This window comes from Microtus pennsylvanicus, chromosome 14 (genome assembly GCF_037038515.1).
Source record: "Microtus pennsylvanicus isolate mMicPen1 chromosome 14, mMicPen1.hap1, whole genome shotgun sequence".
NCBI lineage: Eukaryota > Metazoa > Chordata > Mammalia > Rodentia > Cricetidae > Microtus > Microtus pennsylvanicus.
In genome coordinates this window covers 29,146,945-29,169,640 of record NC_134592.1, presented here as the reverse complement: position 1 = coordinate 29,169,640, position 22,696 = coordinate 29,146,945, and the positions used below count along the sequence as shown (strand labels likewise).

The 22,696-nt window shown below is 53.4% G+C and overlaps 1 protein-coding gene across 1 annotated transcript; it reads left to right on the top strand.

Annotated features, from left to right (window-relative positions):
* Positions 1–4,346: 4,346 nt before the first annotated feature.
* Positions 4,347–19,689, top strand: Vash1 (vasohibin 1). Its single transcript, XM_075947249.1, has 7 exons — positions 4,347–5,342; positions 10,274–10,362; positions 11,506–11,562; positions 12,983–13,057; positions 13,656–14,037; positions 15,081–15,193; positions 15,927–19,689. Exons 1-7 carry the CDS (start codon positions 5,019–5,021, stop codon positions 15,997–15,999), a joined length of 1,113 nt encoding a protein of 370 aa, XP_075803364.1. The 5' UTR covers positions 4,347–5,018; the 3' UTR covers positions 16,000–19,689.
* The last annotated feature ends 3,007 nt before the right edge of the window (positions 19,690–22,696 follow it).

The following is a 22,696-nucleotide window of genomic DNA, read 5'->3' as shown; positions in this document are numbered from 1 at the left end:
GTTTACTCGGGGTTAAGTTTAAAGCACACATGTGATTTGTAGTATCCATGCCATGGATAGAGAACATATTGAGGGCCAGTCAGTTATAAACACTATCCATGCCTGTGGACTTCTATGCCTCTCTTTTACTAGCAGCACCCCATTGCTTTAAGGGAGGCCTTCTGACCCCACTGTCTATGGCCCTAGCTAGACAACTGCTAGACTGTACTGCTCTCCTTCAGACAGGCGATGGGCCCAAGACCAAGCTAAGGCAGACGTTCCTCTTTGGGACTCTGACTGGAGGTTTAGTGTCAGAAACAGAAAATAAGGGCCAGGATGGTGGTGCATGCCTCTAACCACAGCACCAGGAGGCGGAGGTGGTGATGCACGCCTCTAATCACAGCACCTGGGAGGCAAAGGCAGACAGGTCTCTGAATCGAGGCCAGCCTGGTCTACACATCAAGTTCCAGGCCATCCAGGGCTACATAGTGAGACTGTCTCAAACAAGTAAACAAAAACATTAATCAAAGGAGATTTCTATGAATGCTGATGTCCTAAGACCCTTCGTATTCACCTTTAGAACTATAGTCTAGAATGTGATAGCAACTGTGATGTGTATAATATGAACTTTATCTTCATCATCAAAATCACCGGTATCCAGTAGCTCTGATGTGCCAGCGTCTCTACTAGAGACATAATCCATGCAGCCTTTCTTCATCTGCACCATGGAAATCATGCCCATCCTATCTTCTCCCAGTCCTATTTTGAGACAGAGTCTTGTGCAACCCAGACTGACCTTGAGTTCACTATAAATCTGAGGAGAGCCTTGAACGTCAGATCCTCCTGCCTCCACTTCCCTAGAGCTGGTATTATATGTGCGCACTACTGGTTTATGCAGTGGTTTATGCAGTGCTGGGGATTGAACTCAGAGTTCCAGACATGCTAGACAAGCACTCTTCAAAGAGTGACACCCCCACCCCTTCTTCTGGAGATTTTGTTTGGATAGCAAAGGAGATTGTGGTCATAAGCACTTTGAACAAAAGTAAGGAGTTACCTGTGTCTCTTATAGATGTTGTTCTCAGGGCACAAGTCTGGAGGAGTCCTGGGAGGGTTAGACAAGAAGTCAGGATCTGGACCCAATCCACAAGCTGTGTAACAACAGGCAAGACACTTGTCTTCTCTGGGCTTTTGCCAGAGACTGAGACACAGCCCTTTCCAGGTTCTCCATTGCCTGGTGTTTTTGCTTCTCCCTTGCTGGATGCATATCTCCTCCTACTTCTACCGGCACAAGTCAGCCAATCCCCAGAGTAGATCCTGCAGGTTTGTAACCCTTTCTTCCTTTCTTGCCTTCCACATTCCTGGGAAGTTACCTAGAATATGCACTCTCATGAGTGACTGCACTGCTCTCTGGCAGAGGACTTCACGGCAATTGCGTCCAGCCTTCTCCTCAGTTAGCAGACCAGAAGGTCTGTTGGGACAAAGACCACATCACATCGTATTCACACTGTATCCATAGCAACAGTGACCAGTGTAGATGCTCCCTGATCCTTACACCATTTGAAGGTTTCAGTGAGTAACCTACATCTATTTAGTATGTATTATGAAAACCACACATTTATTTTGTTTTAGGAAACCAGCTGTGCTAATTATCTGATGCTATGTCACAAATTACAGCTCAAACTTCCCTGCTTTTAAAAAAAATCACTTGAATTTCTATTTCCATAGGAGAAAAATTTGGACAGGGTGTGTGCGGTTAGCTTGCCTCTGTACCATGTCTGAGACCTTGGGTCTAAGACCCAAAGGCCAGGGGCTGATCTTCTGAGGACTCAGTTTACCACCTGTATTGATTGTCTCCGTTGGCCACGATCTACTGGGAGCTGTCAGCCAGAAAGCCCTCATGTAACATCTGGATTACTTGTGCTTCCTCACAACATGGCAGCTGGTGTCTTCGGAAGATAGCATCTCATTTCTGTGACCCGTGAAGGGTCTCTGTGCATCCACCTCCTCTCATTCTAGTCTTTAGAGTCCTGGAGCTTAGCACATTCAGAGGAAGGGGAACCAGATTCCAACATTCACAGAGAGGGCAGAGAACTTGTGAACATCCTGTAAGTTCACCATGAGCACTGGGTAAACACGAGACAGACATTATTAAGCCGAGAGGCAGTGTCACAAGGAGGCCTTCTGCTCTCAGTCTGGTTCTGCGGCGGCTTGTTCCTGTGTGGGCTTGGGGAACTTGCACTCTGAGAGTCAGGCTTCCCCATGTACACAACAAAGAAGGAAGCAGCTGTTGATCTCTGGTGCCATTTGCATGCCGGACACCCCTTGAGAGCGAGTTTAGGAAGAACCTGGCCTTCTGGAAACATCCCTAGCACTGACCATGCCTGATTCTTGACACTGGAGGTAACAAAAGGTTGTGACTGAAGCTCAGAAAGATCTGACACCAGGAGGAACTTTAAGGACCCCATGGAGAAGCATTAAGGGCCTGGGGAATCTCAGGTCTCTCTACTCTTGACGTGGGTACACGCCTTTAACCCCAGCACTTCAGAGGCAAAGACAGGCAGATTTCTGTGAGTCTGGGGCCAAACCGGTCTGCTTATCAAGTTCCAGATCAGACGGTGCTACATAATGAGATCTCACCTATAAATAAATAAATAGCTTAGCATGATTGACTAAATAAGCAGCACTCCTCATGATTTTGCCTTGAATTCCACCCCTCAGTGATGGACTGTGACCTGGAAGTATAGACCAAAACAAATCCCTTCCACCCTAAGTTGCTTATCATAGTAACAGCGATGACATTAGGATGGAGAGGATACCTTCAGCCACCTACACACACATACACACAGCCCCACCCCCTACAGGTTCTGCTACCTCCAAATAACACCATCTGGGGACACATTGGTCTCTCGGAGACCTTCAATATCCAAACTATATCTGTGAGGAACATTTCTCCCAGATGACGGCTCTTCATACCAACTACTGGCAGGGGAAAAAAAGTCTTACAGTGCTCAGCTGTAGATGTCTGGTAAAATTCTTAGTTTGGGAGTTACACGCAGATCTGTGCTACAGGGAAAGGAGAGGGAGTGTTGGGTCTACAGCATCCACATGCCACACACAACCCACAACCGTGCTTATCTGGGCAGGTCAACTCTCCCCAAACACTGCCTCCCACCCTTGTGTTGCTGTCTTGGTCCCATGATTGGGAAAGCTCTTGTCTCCAGCCAGGTGCCAGGGACTGGGATATCCAAAGCCAGAACTAGGGGCACACTCCCGGGATCCCATGCAAGTAACCGAAATAAGCACAGCAAACTCTCAACCCTTACAAATCCTCCCTTGAGGAGCATTGTCAGAAGAGCAGAGTTCATCCAGCATGACGGATGGGGAAACTGAAGTCTGCAAAGAGAAGAGATTTACAAAACGTCCCAGAGGAAAATGGGCATGAACACCGTCTAGAACTCGCGGTTTCCAGGTCAGCGTTTTTGATTCTATAGATGAGGGCCGCCCCTCCTCGATGTGTCTGTCCTTCAGGAAATTCCCGACCGCCCGCCACAATTCCTTCCGCGCCAGGAATCCCCCAGGAGATTGCGCTCTATGTGGCGGGGTGTAAACTTCCTCCGCAGCTCTGCACCCACTTCTCAACGCCCTAAGAGAGAGGTGAGAAGGAGGGAACGTTCAGGGCAGTCCTGCGATAACTTGTAGCTATGGGGGGTAGTGGGGTGGCGGCAGCAGGAGGAGGACCCGGCGGGAACGCGCTGGCCCTTTAAGGGGGGGACGGGGCGCATGCGCGGCGCGGGCCGGAGTCGAGCCTGGTGGGCGGCGGGAGGCGCTGGGGACCCGGCCGGCGGCAGCGGTGGCTTCTGCTTCGTCGAGCCGGGACGCCGCCATCGGCCGGTGGGCTGCACCTTCATAGGCTGCTGCTCCCTGAGGATCGGTGCACCGACATCCTCCAGGGCTTTGTCACTCTCCGCCGCGGGCGGAGCCTACGGACCTGCCCTCTCACCCCGCGCGCCCAGCCCGGCTCAGCCTGGCCGTGGGAACCCCAGTGCAGCATCCTCCGACCGCTCATGCTGCAGCTGGTGGCGAGCGGCGAGTCTACCGCTCAGCGACCTCAGCCTGGTCCCCCGCGAGTCGCCTGAGCCGCTCCCCACGATGGCTGAGCCTGGGGCCCCGCGTCCCTCTTTGGCTCAGCTGGGACCGAGCCGCGCCAGGTGCCCCCGGTATCCCCGCTGATCCGCTCCAGGCTGGGGATCGCAGGGCCCGAGCTCCCCGAGCCCTCGCCTCCCCGCCGCGCCCTTCCCCTCCGCCCTCTTTACTGCTGTTCCCCGGGGCTAGGGGCTAGGGGATCTAGACAAAGCCCCACTTTGTGCGGGAGGCGGGCGTGGAATGTGCACGGCGGCGCGCGTCCCCTTCCCGCCCAGCCAGCTGCGAGTCTTGGCTCCCGGAAGGGTCGCGACAGAGAAGTCGCCCCCGGCGCCGCGTCCCCCCCTGCATCCCCGATCCCTGGGGTCCAGACTGGGAGCTCACGTGGGCCCCCTCCGCTCGCGCCAGTGTGAGTGTGCAAGGATTCCGTAGAGGAATTTCTTCTCTCCAAAACGGGGAGTGGGCACCGGTACCTTGGGCCTCCTTTTCAGCATTGCTGCAAGAGCTGTCTGGCCTCAGTCTCCCCACCCCCGGAACCCCACTTTTCTCCTCTCAGCCATCCTAGATCGCTGCGGGTCATTGTTCTTGCTGCCAAATGGGGGTGCTTTGTATAGGCTGCCAAGTTGGGGTGTGTTCTCTTCATCCAGTTTTTCAAACAAAACAGGGCTTCTAAGGCGGACCCTAGGCAACCCACCTGGCCATCACTCCAAGCTGATGCGCTGATTCTTTCTTACCAAATAGTATTTTATTGTATAGGAGCCACGCCCTGGTTTCTTAAAGGCGCCCGGCACTGTTTGGCCATGTGTTATCTTTATAGCGGATATGTGGGAAGCCTCCTGTGAGGCACTTAGTTTTCCCGCTTCCTGATACATCCTCCCACCCCCATCGAGGATTTAGGGATGCCAGGGGGAAAGAAGGTGGTCCCAAGTGGCAGCGGCAGTGCCTCCCCGAATGCAGCCGCCGCCAGCGCTGCTGCTGCTGCCTCCCACTCTGGCATTAAACGTTTGGAGACCAGCGAAGGGGCCTCAGCACAGAGAGACGAGGAACCAGAGGAGGAAGGGGAAGAGGACCTACGAGATGGAGGTGTCCCTTTCTTCGTCAACCGAGGTGGACTGCCAGTGGACGAAGCCACCTGGGAAAGGATGTGGAAGCATGTGGCCAAGATCCACCCGGATGGAGAGAAGGTGGCCCTGCGGATCCGTGGGGCCACAGACCTTCCCAAGGTAAGACAGGGAGCGGGCAGGCACAATGAGGATGGGTTTTATTGACCTTGAAGCTAAGAAAATAACCCACATCTTGCTTCTGATGGAAACAGTAGGGGACCATTGGTAAGATTTTTTTTTTAATATAGGTAGGTGACACCTGTCCAGAACTTTCTTTCCAGTGCTTTCGGGGTCATTTGATGAGGGAGGCTCAGTGCCCTATCTCCAGGAGGCCCTCTCCCATGGCTTTCTGGGTAGGACCACAGATGAACTGGGAAACCAATGGAACCAATGTGGCTTGGCATCTTTCTGGCTCAGGACATTTGACAAGCCAAAAAACAATGAGACTAATGATGAATGACTTTGTATGATGAGAAAATATTTTCATATAATATCTACTGAATTTGACCAGCAACAGCCCAAAGGAAATAGTTTGGACTCCCTTTTAAGATGAGAAACTCGAAAGGTATGTGGGAAGTGGCAGAGCTGGGATCAGCACCAGGTCTTAGGGCTCCAGATGCTCAGCTCTGTTGGGTACCAGATTCAGGGGCATAGCAGTAACCCTGTGGGAAGAGAGGAGCAAAGTGTTCTGCATTGACTAGAGCTCCTCTGCCACAACAGTGCCTCCATGGTGCTGCTTAGGAAGGGGAGGCTCTGTCTCATTCATCTTTGTCTTCTTGAGGTCTCCTGTGTGCCTGGCACAGGGCGGGCGCTTATGTGTATTTGCTAAATGAAAGGGCATTTGGGTAGTGCTGTGCTATGCAGTGCTATAGTGTGTGTGTGTATGTGTGTGTGTGTGTGTGCGTGCGTGCGCGCGTGTTAATGTTTATGTTTTGTCTAAGGAAGCACTGTTCCACGTACTGAGACCATTGGTCAGAAATCAGACCTATAGCTTAGTCCTGAAGGAAGAGAGGGGAGAATGGAGTTCCTGATGCCTGGGGACCAGGCCTGTGTTGCTTTCGCTGGGTTATTGGCATAGCCATCAGAAAATTGTTTGGGGGAAAGATAATCTGAGGTTGAAGGTTGAGCTCCTAGTGCCTAATGCTTCCCAGGGGAATAAGCTAAACTGACTGAATAGTTACATCATTGTCCTCTCATTTATTCAGCTAGTCTGAACTGGACATTGTTTCCACTGTCTTATCCTTAAAACGAACACTGTGTCGAACATTCTAAAACACAAATTTTGGGATCCTGCTTTGAGTTTTTGACCTTGGGACAAATTCCCGAACAAGAAAGTATGACATCGCGGGATTTAGGTATTGTTTCGGATCTCCTGCCTGCCCACGTGAGCTCAAGGCAATCCCCTCCAGCCTGCTTGAGCCACAGTTTTCTTATCTGAAAAAATGGGCTCGTGGTGGAGAGGGTGAAATGAGAAACCGGGACTATTGTGAGGAGGGAGATGAGAGGCCACCCAAAGTATCTAGCTGATGAGACCAGAGCTACACACATCCCCCACAGCATCCAGCCCTCCTGGTTCTGTCTGGATTGGACCATAGGACAGTGGCAGAATGGTCACTGCTTTGGAGGACTCAATCCATTAGTGTCTTCAACAGTGATTGGTCAGTAATGTGGTCTTCAGGCCTCATGCTCGGGAAGAAAGGACAGGTTCGAAGGGATCAGCTGTTTGTTAGAGATGAAAGTGTGGAGTCAGGTGAGAAAGTCAGAGAGAATTCTGAAACTTTAAGCTTTTTGGGAAAGCATCTCAGATGGAGGAAGTGAAGAACCATGAAGCTCAACTGGAAACTTGGTCCAGGGGATGTGGAGGAGCCCTAGAGGCTGTGGAGAAGAGTAGCAAATATTGGGTGTCATACTGTCAACCACAGAAAGGCCTGAGCCTGGCCTGTCCCCTCCCTGGTGGCCTGCTGCAGAGGTCACAGTGTTCTTGATGGGCCCGGGAACGGTTTCTTAAGATACACATTATCTTAACAGACCGCTTGAGCCAAACAATAACATTGGGTGATTTCTCTCATAATGATCCATACTTTTTGGCATCTTTACAGGAAAGTAAGAGATATGGGAACAGCAAGACTACGGCAGCTGGCAGGAGGGGCTGGGCTGTGTTTTCCCCTCCCTCATTTTGCTACAGCTTCCCATGCCCCCACCTGCTTTCCCCAAGTTTTACAGGCTAAGCCTCTGCAGGAAGCTGGATGCACAGCAGCAGGGCAGGGCAGTGAAAGGCAGTTCTCTGAGGGGAAGCCACCATGTCTTCTCACCCTTGCTATCTCATAACTACTTACAAGAGGAAGGTGTGCAGCATCCTTGCCCCTTCAGCATCTCCTAGTGCACTGATCAGCGGCAGTGCCCGCTTCGTGGGGATGTTGAGATGAACTGGTCATGGAAAACATGTAACAAACACCTCATTAGGTGAGCGTCTAATAGGGTCCCCTCCACAGCAAGGGCATGCAGCAAGCCATAAGCACTTGCAGTATCTGCGAGAGTGAGCCCAAACATAACAGTCTCTGGAAGCATCCAGAAGCCAGCAGCAGGCTATGCTCCTTCATGAGAATCTCTCTAGCTGTTTCCAGCTGTCATCCCTTTGAAAGTCCAGCGACCACTGACCCAACCCTGATGCTGAAGATCTAGCTGCAGCTTTGACCACTAAGCATCTGCAGATGGGCATCCAGGCATCTCTAGAGGGCCAGATAGCCCAGGGCAGCGTGTGCTGGACAGTCCTTGGCACACATCTGTAGCCAGGTGTTGGGCAGTGTCCTGAGGTGTCTGCTTGCAGTAGCTCAGTGATACCCCAGGCGGGTTCCGTGGCTGCACTTTCACAAGTGAGGAACATTCACCAATGAGCCCTCTGAGGCACTGCTGTTCAGGACATCGCTGAAATCACAGAGCTAGATTCCATAGCAGAGCCAGTTCTGCTCTGGTCATCACTAAGTCTTCCTGACTCGCCCCCAAGTCCAGCCACAGGCTCTCCCACCTCCCCTAAGCCTCCTCATTGTGTTGGCCTGAGGGACTCTTTCAGTAAGATTGCCCTACAACCCTGGACTGTCTGGTTCTGGGATCAAGCTTTGCCCTTGGAGTAGTGGTCTCTAAGACATGCTTAGGATCCTAGGTCATGTCTGACTCTTCTTGCACAGCAATCTTCTTGACGGGTCCTTGATGGAGGCAGGTGTCCATGATGCTTTTGTGGGTACCATCTGGTCCTGGCTTGAGCCTGTTCCTAAATCTCTCTCCCTGAGCTCTGGCAAGTTGTTCTTCCATGGCTTCCTCCCTGTCCAGAGTGGTTGATGAGCATCTGGGTACAGTTTTACGGCTACAACTCCAGTTCTTGGAACCTACTCCCCAAGGAGGGGTGATTTTGCTACACTGAGTAAAAGGTAAAAGGTCAGCTTACGTGGTTGGAGATGCAGTACTACTTACAGAGGTTTGCTAAGCTATTTCTGGCCTACCTCCCCACCCCCATACCCTTGATCAGGATGGCCAGCCAGCCCCTCAGATAGTTCAAGTGCACATCTGGTGCAGAGTGATCCAGACAGGTGAAGGCAGGGGCCACCCTGAGCTTGTCTCCCGCAGGTGGCTATAAGTGACGGTGCCAGTTTGAAGATGGTACCGATGTGGAAGGGGAAGTCACCTCCCCAGGCTGTGGTATCTGCTGCTGGAGACTGCCCAGACAGGAAGCAAAGGACCCTGGGGAGGGAAGAGGGAAGGAAGACATGCTAGACTGTCTCTGAGCCAGGGCCCTTCCTTCCTGCATCTGCACCCTATGGAATGGAACAGTATCTGCCAGAGACACGGTCCTGGTCTCCCACCACAAGAAGCACCCCAGAGACAAGTGTCTGGCGATAACCAGTGTGTCACTTCCCTTCCTGACAGAGCCCAGCCACAGCGACTAGAATATTGTAAAATCCTCCTTGGGCCCAGCCTCTCATACCAACAATGAGTCCTTCCTCGCCCTATAGCCCCACCCTGAGTGTACTTACTTGGGACTCCTGGTACATTTGCAACTAGGTGGTCACGGGCAAACTCTGTGTGGTCCAATGGGAACTTACTAGTTAGATGTGGAGTGGGTGGGGAAGGGGTGTTTTGAAGCAAGACCCCACACTGTCGTCTCCCCCCCCCCCTACTGCCATACTCCTTGACAGTTCAGGTTGGCGCTTTGGAAGTCCTGGCACACCTGTCCTGCCATGGACATCCCTGGCTGATGTCATATCCACCGGTCTAGGATAGATCCCCTAGCTTACGGTACCACGCGGTAGAATGGAACACTGTGAAAACCAGTTTTGATCTAGTGCTCGAGCCACAGTGTATTAAACTGTTTTCTCGTAGCGATAATGAAATGCCTGAGGCAGGACACTTAGGAAGAAAGGAGGTTTATTTAGCTTGTAGCTTTGGGGCTGGAGGAGCCTGTGTTGGTTGAGACTGTGGAAGGTCTGATGGCAGTGGATGACATCATGACAGGAACATGGGGAGGCAGATCACACTGGATGATCACAAGAGGCCATAGGAAGGAGGAGCTGGTTCCGCCCCTTTGATGACAATCCTGAGAACTGCCTTCTGCCTTTCCCAGGGGGTGCTTGCAGTACCCCAATACTTTTATCTAGAACCTACCCAGGGACAAAGTGCCTAACACCTTTGCCACATCCAAGCCATAGACTAGAGTGAACCCCCAAACCCAAACAAATTAGCCCCAATACGGACATTCTTGTTAAGCATCAATTAATGCATATTTTAAATTTAATATAGGCAGTCAGTGGATCCTGCTGGTTTTTTCTAAAATTATTTAACAGCGTAAAATTGCAAGGTCAACCTAAGTTCCACATAGAAGTACAGTCAGGTATCAGGGATGGCTAAGCTGGAGGCCTGGGAGGAGACTTGGGAAAGAAGGGCTCCCAGGGAAAGTGGCTCAGAGTAGGAGCCTCCCCTGGCTGTTGCTCTGGGGGCGCTGGAAGCTCCAGGATGTGCCTATCCATGTGACAGAGCTTCTTTCCTCCATCTGTCCCTAGATTCCCATACCAAGTGTGCCTACTTTCCAGCCGACGACGCCCATCCCCGAGCGCCTGGAAGCCGTGCAGCGCTACATCAGGGAGCTGCAGTATCCTCTTGGGTCCGGAGTAGTGGCCACCACTTAGTGACAGCCCCAAAGACCAAGTGGGGCCTGGATAGGGATCCTCAGGGCCATTTCTGTTCCCTAGAGCTGCCAAGGCTGTCTGAGTGCTGGACACGCTCCAGCTTCTCCAGCACCAGTTTCCCCATGCTCTCTCTGTGTGTGTGTGCATGTGTGTGCATGCGTATGTGCGTGCGTGTGTGTTTGTGTGTGTGCGCGTGTGTGTGCGTGCGCCTGTAGCGAGAGAAGGGGCCTTCTAAGTACCTTGATGAGAAAAGGGGGTGTCAGCTGTCATTCATCCTGCCCCAGCAAAGGGACGGAAGAAGCTCTTTGGGGCTATTGCAGTGCTGGGTTTGGGAGGATGGGGGAGGGAAAAGGACCTTTTGCTCCAAGATATATTATCCATAGCTTGAAGTTTTCTCCCAATTCTTGGCGCTTTTTTTCCCTGGCAGCAGGCCAGTTCCGTTATGTCTCTGCTCTGGGCCCCTGGAGCTTCTGCCTGAGAGCCATGCGTCCTGGGTTCTGTGTTCCTTACTTGCTTGTTCCTTGTGGCTCATACATCCTGCTTTCTCAGAGCATCCAGGACCACCAGCCCAGGGGTTGCACCACACACAATGAGCTGGGCCCCCTCCCCACATCAATCACTAACTAAGAGAACTCATCACAGGCCAGTCTAGTAGGGGCGTCTTCTCAATTGACAGTCCCCTTTCCCAAATGACTCTAGCTTGTGCTGAGCTGACACAAAACTAGCTGGCACAGGGGAGGTGGTGGCCTTCCAGCCTTCTTAGCTGTTTGGAAAAGCCAGCACTCCAAGGAGCTGCCCCCAGCTAAGGCTACTTTCTCAGCCGGCTGGGCTGGCTGCCCACTCAGCGTCCTGTGCTGGGACAAGAGGGCAGGAGAGGACGAGGGAGACCGCAAAGAGTAGGGATAAGCACCGCGAGAGCAAGGAGAACCCCCATGCTGCACCCTAGCCCCTCTTCCCAGAGAACAAGTCCTAAGCGGCCCGTATGGTGCTCTGTGGCAGATGTTGCAAAGGGGTCCTTCTGTAGCCATCCAGCCTCTGGGGCGGCAGCCAAGGGAAAGACACAGCCTTCCCGACCAAGCCAGGACGCCCTTAACCACTGTCCCCAGGTACAATCACACGGGGACACAGTTCTTTGAAATTAAGAAGAGCAGACCTCTGACAGGGTAAGTACCAGGCCTCTGGCCGGGCTCCCAGGGTTTCCCCACCCTCCCCTTGGGTTTGATCCCACTAGGGAACCTCGGTGGTTTGCCTTTGAGTGACTGCTTAAGAAGGAAGGCAGGGACTTCCCTGAGAAAAGCCAGCCATAGGATGGGGGAAGGGCACTACCCTGGGAAGGGAAATCCCAATGAGATAGCCACCCAAGGCTTAGGAAAGCAAAGCTCAGCTGAACTAGTAAGTAGGGTAACCCCCCTCCCCAGGTTGTCTGGTAGGTGCTGTGGGCAGGGCAGGGGTGGGGTGGGAACAGGGAAGAACCTCTCCCTCTTCTTTCCTTGAAGCCTCCCATGCACCCTGCATCACATGGTACCTATATACCTACCCAGTTTGTCCTGGATTCTCCTGGTCTTGAAGTAGAAAGTCCAGAGTCTAAGCATCAGATCCCACAGGAAAGAGACTGCATGTCTCACTTCCTAGCCTGTCGTGACTCAGCATGCAGACTCAGCATGTAGACCGAATCTCTTATTCTAGATAGTCTGTTTTAAGGTGCTTAGTTGTGGCAGGGGGTGGGGGATGCCCTGAATTGCTTATTTAATTAATTGCCCGGTCTAGAAATTCTTGGGTCGAACCCACCTTCTCTGATCCTGGGCTTTCCTCTTGTCCGTCAGTTGCTGCTGTGTGCTGGTGTCCCATCCCATCTTCCCATTGGTTACAGGAGTCCCAGGCAACGCCAGTGGCCAAGCTGAGGCCCCAGACCTGGAGGATAGGCTGTTTTGAAATGGCCTAATTTTTGCCAGGTGGTGATGGCCCACACCTTTAGTCCCAGCACTTGGGAGGCAGAGGCAGGCGGATCTCTAAGTTCGAGACCAGCCTGGTCAACAGAATGAACTCCAGGATAGGACAGCCGGGGTTACACAGACAAACCCTGTCTAGAAAAACAAAAGGGGGCAGGCAGGGACAGCAGTCTTCCCGAGATCCTACATCCAGGCTGCAGAGGGTACTTTCCATCAGTTAGCGAGTTCTTCTGCCGCTGGGGTTGGATGAGGCATGTTTGCTGGCTGTGCTCAGGAAGGGAAACCATTAATGCTAAGCTTCTCTCCTCCCCTCAGCCCTACTGCACTGCGTGGGGCCTCGCCATTCATGCTTCCCTCTCCCCTCTCCCGGAAGTCTAAGCAGGAGCCCGGCAAGAGAGGAAGAAGCGAAAGGAGGGAAGTGCAGAGAGAGTAGGTCTACTTCCTGAGCTCCAGGGCCTGCCCCCAAGTCACCCCCTTAGACTCTAGACTTGGGAGGGGGAAGGAAACACCAGGCCCGGGAGGATAACACCAAGCTTGGAGAGCAGTCTCAGCCTAGTCTTTCTGGCTCCTCACCAAATAGAGCCTGAGGAGGCTGAAGACGCTCACCACACGGCTCCGCCTCCCTTTCTCATAGGCTGATGGACCTGGCCAAGGAAATGACCAAAGAGGCTCTGCCAATCAAATGCCTGGAAGCTGTGATCCTGGGAATGTATCCTTCCTGGGGCCTGGGAGAGAGTGGTTCAGAGTGCCTTGGCTGCCTGCTGTAGAAGGGGAGGGTCTTCAGGGCTCGGGGCTCCCACCATTCCTAGCCTCTCTTGGCCCGCAGCAAGGAGCGGCCTCCCGGAGTGGAGGAATCCCTGCGAGAGAGAGGATCCTTGGGGAGGTTGTTGTCTCAGTGTTCCCCTTGCTACCATGTCAGGCCTGCTGGATAGCAACATAGACAAGGTGACCCTGGTTTTGGCACTCCACATATGGGTACAGTGTTGCACCCTGGCTCTGGCGCCTTTCTAAGTCCAGGAGCAGCAGCGGGGAGGCCCGCTGTTGGAGCGTCCAGATAGTGCTGATCTGTAGAGAAGGCAGATGGCGTCTTGGAAACAGAACTACCTGCAAAGATGCACAGGGTTTCTCGCCCAAACCCCTCCCAGGGCAGGGGAGCACCTGGGTAGGCTGGCAAGTCTCCCCGGAGAAGCAGCCCTCTGCGGGGACCCCAGTCAGGGCTGGGGAGGGAGACAGGTCCCGTTTAGGCACTCTTTGGCACTCGTATGCCATCTTGCGCTGGCGCTTTCCATAACTCACCGCTTCACCAGTTACCTCACCAACAGCATGCCCACCCTGGAACGTTTCCCCATCAGCTTCAAGACCTATTTCTCAGGGAACTACTTCCGCCACATTGTGCTGGGGGTGAACTTTGGGGGCCGCTATGGAGCCCTGGGCATGAGCCGAAGGGAGGACCTGATGTATAAACCTCCAGCCTTCCGCACACTCAGTGAGCTCGTGCTGGACTATGAGGCGGCCTATGGCCGCTGCTGGCATGTGCTGAAGAAGGTAAAGCTGGGCCAGTGCGTATCCCACGATCCCCACAGCGTGGAACAGATTGAATGGAAGCACTCGGTGCTGGACGTGGAGCGGCTGGGTCGGGAAGACTTCCGCAAGGAGCTTGAGCGGCATGCCCGAGACATGCGTCTCAAGGTTAGGATCAGCAGTGGTCCCCGGGGCCACTGTCAACCCTGCATCTTTATAGGATCGCCATGCTTTCGTTGGCTTGCCCCGACCAGTAGGGGCTCCTGAGAACGAAGTATCTATTTGGACTCGGGATCAGGCATTACTCAATAAAGTCCTGCTGTTGAAGTTGAACCTTGGGTGGGCAGACCAAGAACCCTACTCTAGGAGGGGGAAGGGAGTGAGCGGGTTTTGCACAGTCATAGGCTTAGACATGTGAAGACCAGGGATATGGTACATCGGGCCAGAATGCGTTGAATGGAAGAAACGGTGCCTGGCCTATCTGAGTGGGTGGCAGAGTAGGGTAGTGAGCCTCCACAGCCCGACTGCACTCTGACCTCCTTCAAACCCCTGTGGTTAACATTGTCTTCCCCTAAGGTAGATGCTGCCCTAGGCCTGCATTACAGAGAAGTTCTCCATGGTGAAGCCACTCCCTTCTCCCTGGCCCTGCACCCCCCGGGTTCAGTGTTTTCCAGGCAGCCTAAAGATTCCTTCTTCAGTGCTTTTGACCCAGCCTGCTCAGCACTAGACTCCCCATTTGTCTGGGAGAGAAGAAAACTCAAAACAGGCTGACCATACTACATAAAGGATGACTCAGGTTTTTTTTGTTTGTTTTGTTTTTTCATTTTGTTTTTCTGAATCAGAGTTACAATTAACTCTGGCATCTGATTGACCTAAGATAGTCAGTGTCACCGTTGGGCTGGTAGGACTTGTCCCAGAGCATTTCCCATAGCCCCATCTGGCAGGCACAACTACCTTTAAAGATGTCTTCCAGTCCTGTGGCAGCCCAGCGACAGCTCCCACACTGTGTTCAGAACCCTCACAGAAGACAGCCCTACCAAGAATCTACTGCCCTGGTGGTTTAAGTGCCAGGGTGACCCAGAGACAAGGCAAAGGCCACCTGAGGCTTGGAGTGCACAGGGCCCAGGGCAGCTTCCAGGGACACTCCTGACAGAGCAGAGTGGGCCATGGGGCGGCCCAAAACATGCTTTTGTTTTTTCCTCCTCATCCAGATTGGCAAGGGGACAGGCCCTCCCTCTCCCACCAAGGACCGGAAGAAGGATGTTTCTTCCCCGCAGAGAGCCCAGTCCAGCCCACACCGCAGGAACAGCCGCAGTGAGAGACGGTGAGAAAGGGGGCTTCTCTCCTCTTCCTGGCCCCTCCTCACTCCTCTTTTCTTCCCATCCATTTCTCTTTGGGAAGTCACGTGGGATGCCGGGTCCAGGCGTTGGTGTGTTGGCATTGCCTCCAGCGGTGTGGTGCCATTTCCCCTAAAGGAAACACCCTCAGTTGTCTGAGGTAGACAGCAGAATGGACTGAATAGGGAGGATGGATTCTGTGGGGTTCCCACAAGGCCCTGAGCGCTCCTGCGGTTTGCTGAAGGGACTCTGTCTATGACCCAACTGCACAGCCTGGAGAGAAGGCTTCGAACACAACTTTTGCCCCTGTGGTCTGGGTTTTTGTCTGGGCTCAAATGGCAAGACTTGCTATTTAAAGAGCAGGCCTCTCGCTCTGGTGCCCTCTCCCACAAATCATCCTGACTCTTGCTTTAACTGTTCCTCTGGAGTCACCTGTCCGCTGCGAAGGGAGGGGTGCTAAGCAGACCTCTGGCGCTAAAACACCATCACCCTGAGCAGAAGGCTGTGTGACAGCTGCAGGGAATTACCTAGGACACCCTAGGCTGGCTGACTATGGCTCCAGAAACAGTCCCTATACCCTCTGCTGCCGCTGTAAAGACCCCTTAGAGGAGGGAAGCCAGCTGGACAGCCCTCCCCCCTCTCTTCCACCCTCCCTCCCTCTTCTCCATCTCCCTAGGAACCACTCGCTCTTCTTCTGAATCCCCCGTTTCTCTTCTGCAGGCCGTCAGGGGAGAAGAAGCCTGCAGAGCCCAAAGCCATGCCAGACCTCAATGGGTACCAGATCCGGGTGTGAGGCTGCTGCCAGCACCCCCAGGCCTCCTCTGCTTCTGGAGGCCCTGACCTACCTGCAGGAAGGAATCTACTCCCTTCAGGCAGGGGCTGGTGATCGGGTGGGCTAGGGGTGGGAGGCAGGAAGGATGCCTTGCAGATCAGCCCCTCTCACAGAGCCAAGCCCCTAACCTTGGGCCAAGAGGCAGTTAGTATTTCATTTGGAGTTTTAACCCTACAACTGAAGTTTAAGGTATTTGGAGGGAAAGGATCGTGGATATGCTGGTAGCTGGCAAGGCTTGCTCTTTCTGCGCACTCTGTGGCTTGGGGAGGAGGGCTTGCTGGCTCTGCGGTGCTCCAATCAGCAGTAATGAGGTTGGCTAGCCTCGCCAGTCTGTGGGGTGAGGGTGGGGTGGGGTTGGGATGGAGAATCATGACCCAGGGAAAGGGAAGCAGGGTAGGGGTCCCCCTGAGAAAGGTCCATGTAGTCCTCAAATCAGGAACGTGGCGGAGGACACATCTGTTTAAGGTGGAAGCCTATGATCCAGGAGAGCCCTCGGGTCAGCATGACTCTTTAGACAGCACTGTGCCCCTCCCAACACATACACAGGCACACACACACACACACACACACACACACACACATACACAGGCACACACACACTGTCACCATAGCCAGTGTGTGATTAAGCTATAGGCAGACAAGGAGAGGACTGTTCAGGGAAGAGTTCCTGGCCCCCAGCACACTAGACTGGTTCAGTCTAGTCTTGACTCTTGCTGCAGCCTGGGGACTCCTTGCAGAAGGGCTGGACTTTGTAAAGCGCCCAGAACTGCACTGAGGATACCATGACCTTGAGAAACTGGCTGGGGCTGGGGTAGGTGAGTGGGGGCCTCTAGTTGAGTGGACTCTTTTCTCCCATTCTAGTCGTCTCAGCCCTTGCTGGGGAAACAAGACTAGACCAGGATGCCTATACCCAAGGCCCACCTTCCCTTAGCTGCCCATTTAGGCTTGGGGTGGCAGCCAACTTGAGCGGATGGATCCGTGGGGCACTGGAAGGGAGGAGGCCAGGCAGGCAGCAGCAGGAGTTAGCGGCCCTCAGGCAAGAGATCCCGGACAGGAAAGTGAGGGGTGGAGAGGGGCTGTCAGGGCTGGGGGAGGAGAGACAGCCCAGGAGTTGGGAGTGTAAGTGAGACAGTGGGAGGCAGTGCAGGATGGGGCCCTGTGGGGACTGTGGTCCCTGCAGCACAGACAGTACTTGTCAGGTTGCTGGAGGCCTTAAGTGACGGGGTAGCAGGATGAGGTGACCGTGAATGGGCTTTCCTGAGAAGCAGAGTCAGCCAGAGCGGCTGCCACGTGGCTGCAGAGGGTAGAGGGCTTGGTTAAGAGCAACCGAACTCAAATGCCTGCAGGACCAGCAGATGAGGAAGAGTTCTGGGTGGGATTGTGTCCAGGAAAGAGCACACCCTGCTAAAGTGGGCTGCTGTGTTCTGCTGTTCCCACAGGGCAGACCCTATGTGGTAGTTTTTTTTTGGGGGGGGGGTGCTTTGGTTTGTTTGTTTTTTTTAAGGCCAGGGCTCTGAATTAGAACATGAATGGTAATTTTTAAAAATTAACAATCCGTTCAAGAAATGATCGCTATAGGTGAGAATAACCGGCCTCTCGGGTAGAGAGCTTGGACTGGTTGTGGGGAGACTCCTGGGTGCTGTGCCTGGAAAAGTGGCAGTTTTAAGTTGCCCAGAGGCAGAAAGGGCCTGCTTCCTATGTCATCCCCCTTACCCTACCCTACAGAGACCATGCATGTGGTTGCTGGCTCACAAAGGGGGTACAATGGGATAGAACGGTGAAGCTTGTGCCTGCCAGGAAATGGATGGTGGCTGGAAGTAGAGAGGAGGGAGAGGGAGGAGAGGAGGAAGAGGGAGAGAGGGAAGGGGAGGAGGGATGCCTTTACTGCTGACCTGTATCACACAGAGGCTGGCTGCCCATCACACCAACAGCTCCTAGACCCAGAGACAAGCCCGTGGAACCCAGCACAAGGAGCCATGGGGGGGGGGTGCTGGCTGCTTTGTCCCTTGCCTCACCTGGTTCCTCCTGGGGTCAGAGGGTCCCTGGGAAGTGCATAGCCTTCCCCTAGGCTATACCCCTGGCCAGGCCCATGGCTGGAGCCCCAAAGGGGCATAAGACTATTGGATCTGCTTCAGAGTTCAGGAAATAGGGCAGTGGTCCCCATGTTCCCATGCCCACTTTAAGCAGTACAAGGCTGGACAAGATCTTTTTTGGATCTGAACGTGGCTGCTTATCCGTAGCCCTGTATGTCTCTGGGAACGTCAAGATGTGACAGAATATGGGAGAAAGAGCTGTAAGGGGATCTGGAGTCAGGTATGTGGCCCGGGAAAGAAGGGAGCAGGTGGGTGGGGCACTGACTTGTTCCGGGTGTGGGGGAACAGCTGATGGCCAGTGTGACCCCCCCCCACATGCTGTTCCCCTCTCCTGAGCTAAGGACCTCCGGCCTGTGGAGACTGTCATGGGCCACCATGGTGCTTTTTATTTTTTACTCTTTAGTCATATGTAGCAAGTCATCCTCCCTTCGGGGGCCGTTTACACAGGCTGTGCTTTCTGGGAGCTGGCCTGGCTGGATGGCTTCTGGCAGAGGCAGGGGCAGGGACTTTGGGGCCTTAGTCACCACCCATGGCATCACTTCATCTCACTTCCTGTGAGGGACAGGGATCTGGCAGGTGTGACCCCAGGCTCCTGGCTCACACCTGCCTTAGCTTCTCGGACCCGCCCTTGGGGACTGCTGGCTGAGGAGGGTCAAGGTGAGGGCAGAGGTGTTGGTCAGAACCCTGGGAAGCCGTCTTCAGAGAACCTTCCTCTCTACCCAGCTACCTGCCAGTCCTTTCCCTCCAAAACCTCACATTCCCATGTTCCCCTGTTCCCTCATGCCAGCCACCCATCCTTAGTGGGCATGGCCAAGTGGGCAGAGCGGCAGCCCCCTGGCCCCAGACTCGATGATGAAGCCTAGAGACCGGGTACTGAGGAGCAGACTCAGAAAACAACCATGGCTGATGTCTAGTCCTTTCTGTCGTATCACGCCCCATCCCCTTCCAGCTGGGATGACTTCCGGCTCAAGGGAATAGGTCTGATGATAGCTGTGCAGTGAGTGCCCTGAGGACTGTGTGCGTGTACACCTGGCTGTCCTGCCTGGAATGAATTCTGGCTTACCGCATGCCTGCCCCACCCTGACATGCTGCCAGTGGTGTTAAGAGTGCAAGGATGTGCAGGTGAGAACCAAGAAGCCAGAGGTGTAAAAGGCCAGGCTATTCTAGGAGGAGTAGGTGGGAGCTAAGGGTTAACCCTGCCAGGTACCACAGCTTCCCCCCAGCATCTCGGGGCAGGTGGGGCTGCACAGGGTTAGCTGCAAGTCCCCTGCTAGGACCCTCTCACTCCGTCCAGCTCAGTGCTTTGGGGTCCCAAGCCTCCTTGTTAAGTCTAAAGAGAAGTCTGGATATAGTTGAGCCCTGGGCCCATGATGATGGACATCCACCCCGTGTGCTTTGTCCGAATGCTGTGTTGTCCTCGATGTTGTTATCCGTCTTTGTATCAGTATTATCTCTGCCTTTCACCGCACACTCTGTCTCATTCCTTCTCACTTTCTTCCCCGAAATGAATAAAGTCTCCCCAGCTCCTCTTGTATGGGCTGGCAGAAATCACATGAAACCTTGTCTGCTTCACTTTGGGAGCTGGAGCCCAAACCCATTCCCACACTCATCAGCCTCCCTGACTGCAGGAAGAAGCCAAGATCCTAAGCAGATGGGAGGAGAACCAAAGAGTGGGGAACAGGAAGCCTCTTAGCCCTGGCAAGCTGTGATGGGATTTCTAGATTCTGACTCTCATTCTGTCAGAGCTATTCAGCTCTTGCTAGCCCTAGTCTGGGATCATGTTTCCCATCCTGCTGGCAGGTGCCTCTTCCTCACACAGCTCCGAGGATAGAGCCATGCCCTAGCCCTCCACCGTCAGTCAGGGGAAAGAAGAAAGACGGTTCCTTTTAGGAAGCCACCGCAGAAATCCGAAGTTCCTTCTCGACAGTTGCCCATCTATAGCTTTGGGGAAACCTCTGGATCCACCACTGTCCTCTCCATTGTCCTCTGGCTCCGAGCCTCTTGCCCACTCACACTAAGTGCAAACACCGGAAACCAAGCCAAGGCGCACAAGAATGCAGCTAGACTCACCCCCATGCCTCACAAGGGTAAAAGGCAGACTGTAGAGAAGAGGCCGTGTTACGGGACAGCAAACCCCACCTTGTCCTGGCGAGGACGGTTTTAACCCAGCAAGCCTCTGTCATTTGCAGGGCTGTGCTGACCAGATCACAGTGCCTGGGGTCAGCACTGCACTGGGGAGGAGAGGCCATCTGCTAATATCTAGGGGTAGCTTGACCCCTTAGTTTAAGGTGACCACTTAAATTGAGGCAGTTTTGTTGCCAGCTAAAATACCGGCCCCCAACTTAAAACAAACATTTACACAAAGATAACTGGAGTTTGTGGATATGGTGAATTCACAGAATTCCATTAGGGTGTGCTGTCTACACAGGTAAGTCTAGCTACAGTGAAACACAGCACAGGACTTGGTGGGAAGCCCCAATGGGCCTGGAATTATTTCTGAATTCAGGGATAGGGATGAGTTGAGGTGAGCCTAGGGCATCAGGGAACCAGGTTCATCGTGGTCACTGCTAAGCCACTTTCATAGAATGCAGATGTATTGCTGCTGACCTCTGGGTCGCTCAGAACCCTTTTCCTGGGGGAAGCTTTTGCCTTATTTTCTGCTGCCTGGGCTCTCCCAGGCACACAGCCTTGCCCTTCCTCATTCAGGCACGTGACTAAATTGACACTTCCCCAAAGCCCTGAAGAGACTGAAGGACTGACGTGTCCTTCCCATCTGCCAGGACCCAGCATTTCGACTGCTACTGTGGAGGGCAGTGCCTACGGGAAGCAATTGTCATACCAAGGACCAAGACTGACCCAGATGCACTAAGGTTGCCTGGCAACACTTAAGTGTTTGCCAAGGGGGTGGAGAACCAGCTGTGAAGGCCTGACAGGTGGAGGAGACAGACCGGCTAACTCGTTGAGCCAGCCCACACATGACAACTCCTTGCAATCCCTAGCCAGAGAGAACTTGCTAATGGAAAACCAGATTTCCAGACTGTAAGTGTAATAGAATATAGGACGTCATTCTCTCCAGAGCTAGCTCAAGTCTCACTCGGTGGGTCATAGGGACTGGGAGTAGTACAGAGCGGCCAGCTTTCCTGCAAAACACATGGAGTTCACACTCTTCTGCCCCAGTGTGATGTGAACCTCACCAGGCTTTCTAGATGCCCCTTGTCTTCAGCAATCAAAGGGCAGGCAAAGGTGCCGCAGTCCAGACAGCGTTTTCCTGGTGGAAACTGTGGAGAAGGGCTTTCATGCCCTGGGAAAAGAGAAACTGCAGCGTAGATTACTCAACACACCAAAACCCAGTTCTCCAGTGGCTCACTGCATACCAGCACAGGAACTGGAAAGAAAAAGCAGAAGAAGCTGGTTGACTGGATTCCTTCCCTTCCCTCCAGCTGAAAGGTATTTCCGAGCTCTTCCAGGCCCCTGCCCTACAGGGCAACCTGCAAGAAAGCCTGGCTCCTCTGTTCCTCTGGAAAGGCTATGTCGGAGGAGCATAAATCGGCAAGAAATTAAGTCAAGCTTCAAGACTCAGAGCTTGTCACTTTGTGAAAGAGTTGTCAAGGCCACACCCCTACTGCCTCCTAGTGGGAAGTGGAAATCGCTCCATAAAGTGTTTGTTGTGCAAGCCTGAGGACCTGAGTTGGATCCTTAAAGCCAACATAAAACTGGGCATGGTAGCACATTCTTGTAATCCCAGCCCTGAGGAAGCAGAAGGGATCCCTGGAGCTTACTGCCCAGCCAGTCTAGACTACTCTATTAAGTCCTAAGCCATTGAGTGGGTCCTGTCTCAAAAAACAGGGTGGACAGATCCTGAAAGATGGCACCCACAGTTGGTCTCTGATCGCCACATGCACGCGCACACATTCGCAAACATCCATGCACACGTGCACCCACCTGAACATGCGCCCACGCACATACACACACACACACACACACACACACACACACACACACACACACACACACTAAGTGGAAGCTCAGTATAAACTGCTAACCAAAATTCTAGTGTGTGTGTTTAGGGATTGAGGCACTGGGGGACCCTCCATGCAGGGAAAAAGTGCACTAGAACTGTAACTAAAAGCCTGGAACTTCAAAGACTTCCCAGCCCATGGGACCAATCATATAACCTTCCTGGGAACAACCATCCTCCCCAGTCTACCAGAATTTTTTGGCATTCTTAGCATCCCTTCCTTGCCACGGCACTAGCAACACAAACCTCGGAAGTATTCTCTCAACTTCCTTTCACCAAAGGATGCAAACTGAAAGGCGGAGGGAGCCAGTGACTTACCTACTCATCAACCAATCTGGCCAAGGTAAGGCACCCTAATCCAAATCCCTGGATAGAGTTGCTTTCTCCTGAACCAGTGGATTCTGACCCAGAGTGCGCCAGCAGCTCTAAATAATGCCAGGTCCCTGGAGAGACACTGCCTCGTGATTGAGTACGGGACTGACAAGCTGTGGAGGTAGGACAGAAAACCACGGCTCCTCTCACGAGGCCTTGGCGTGGTGTACTGCAT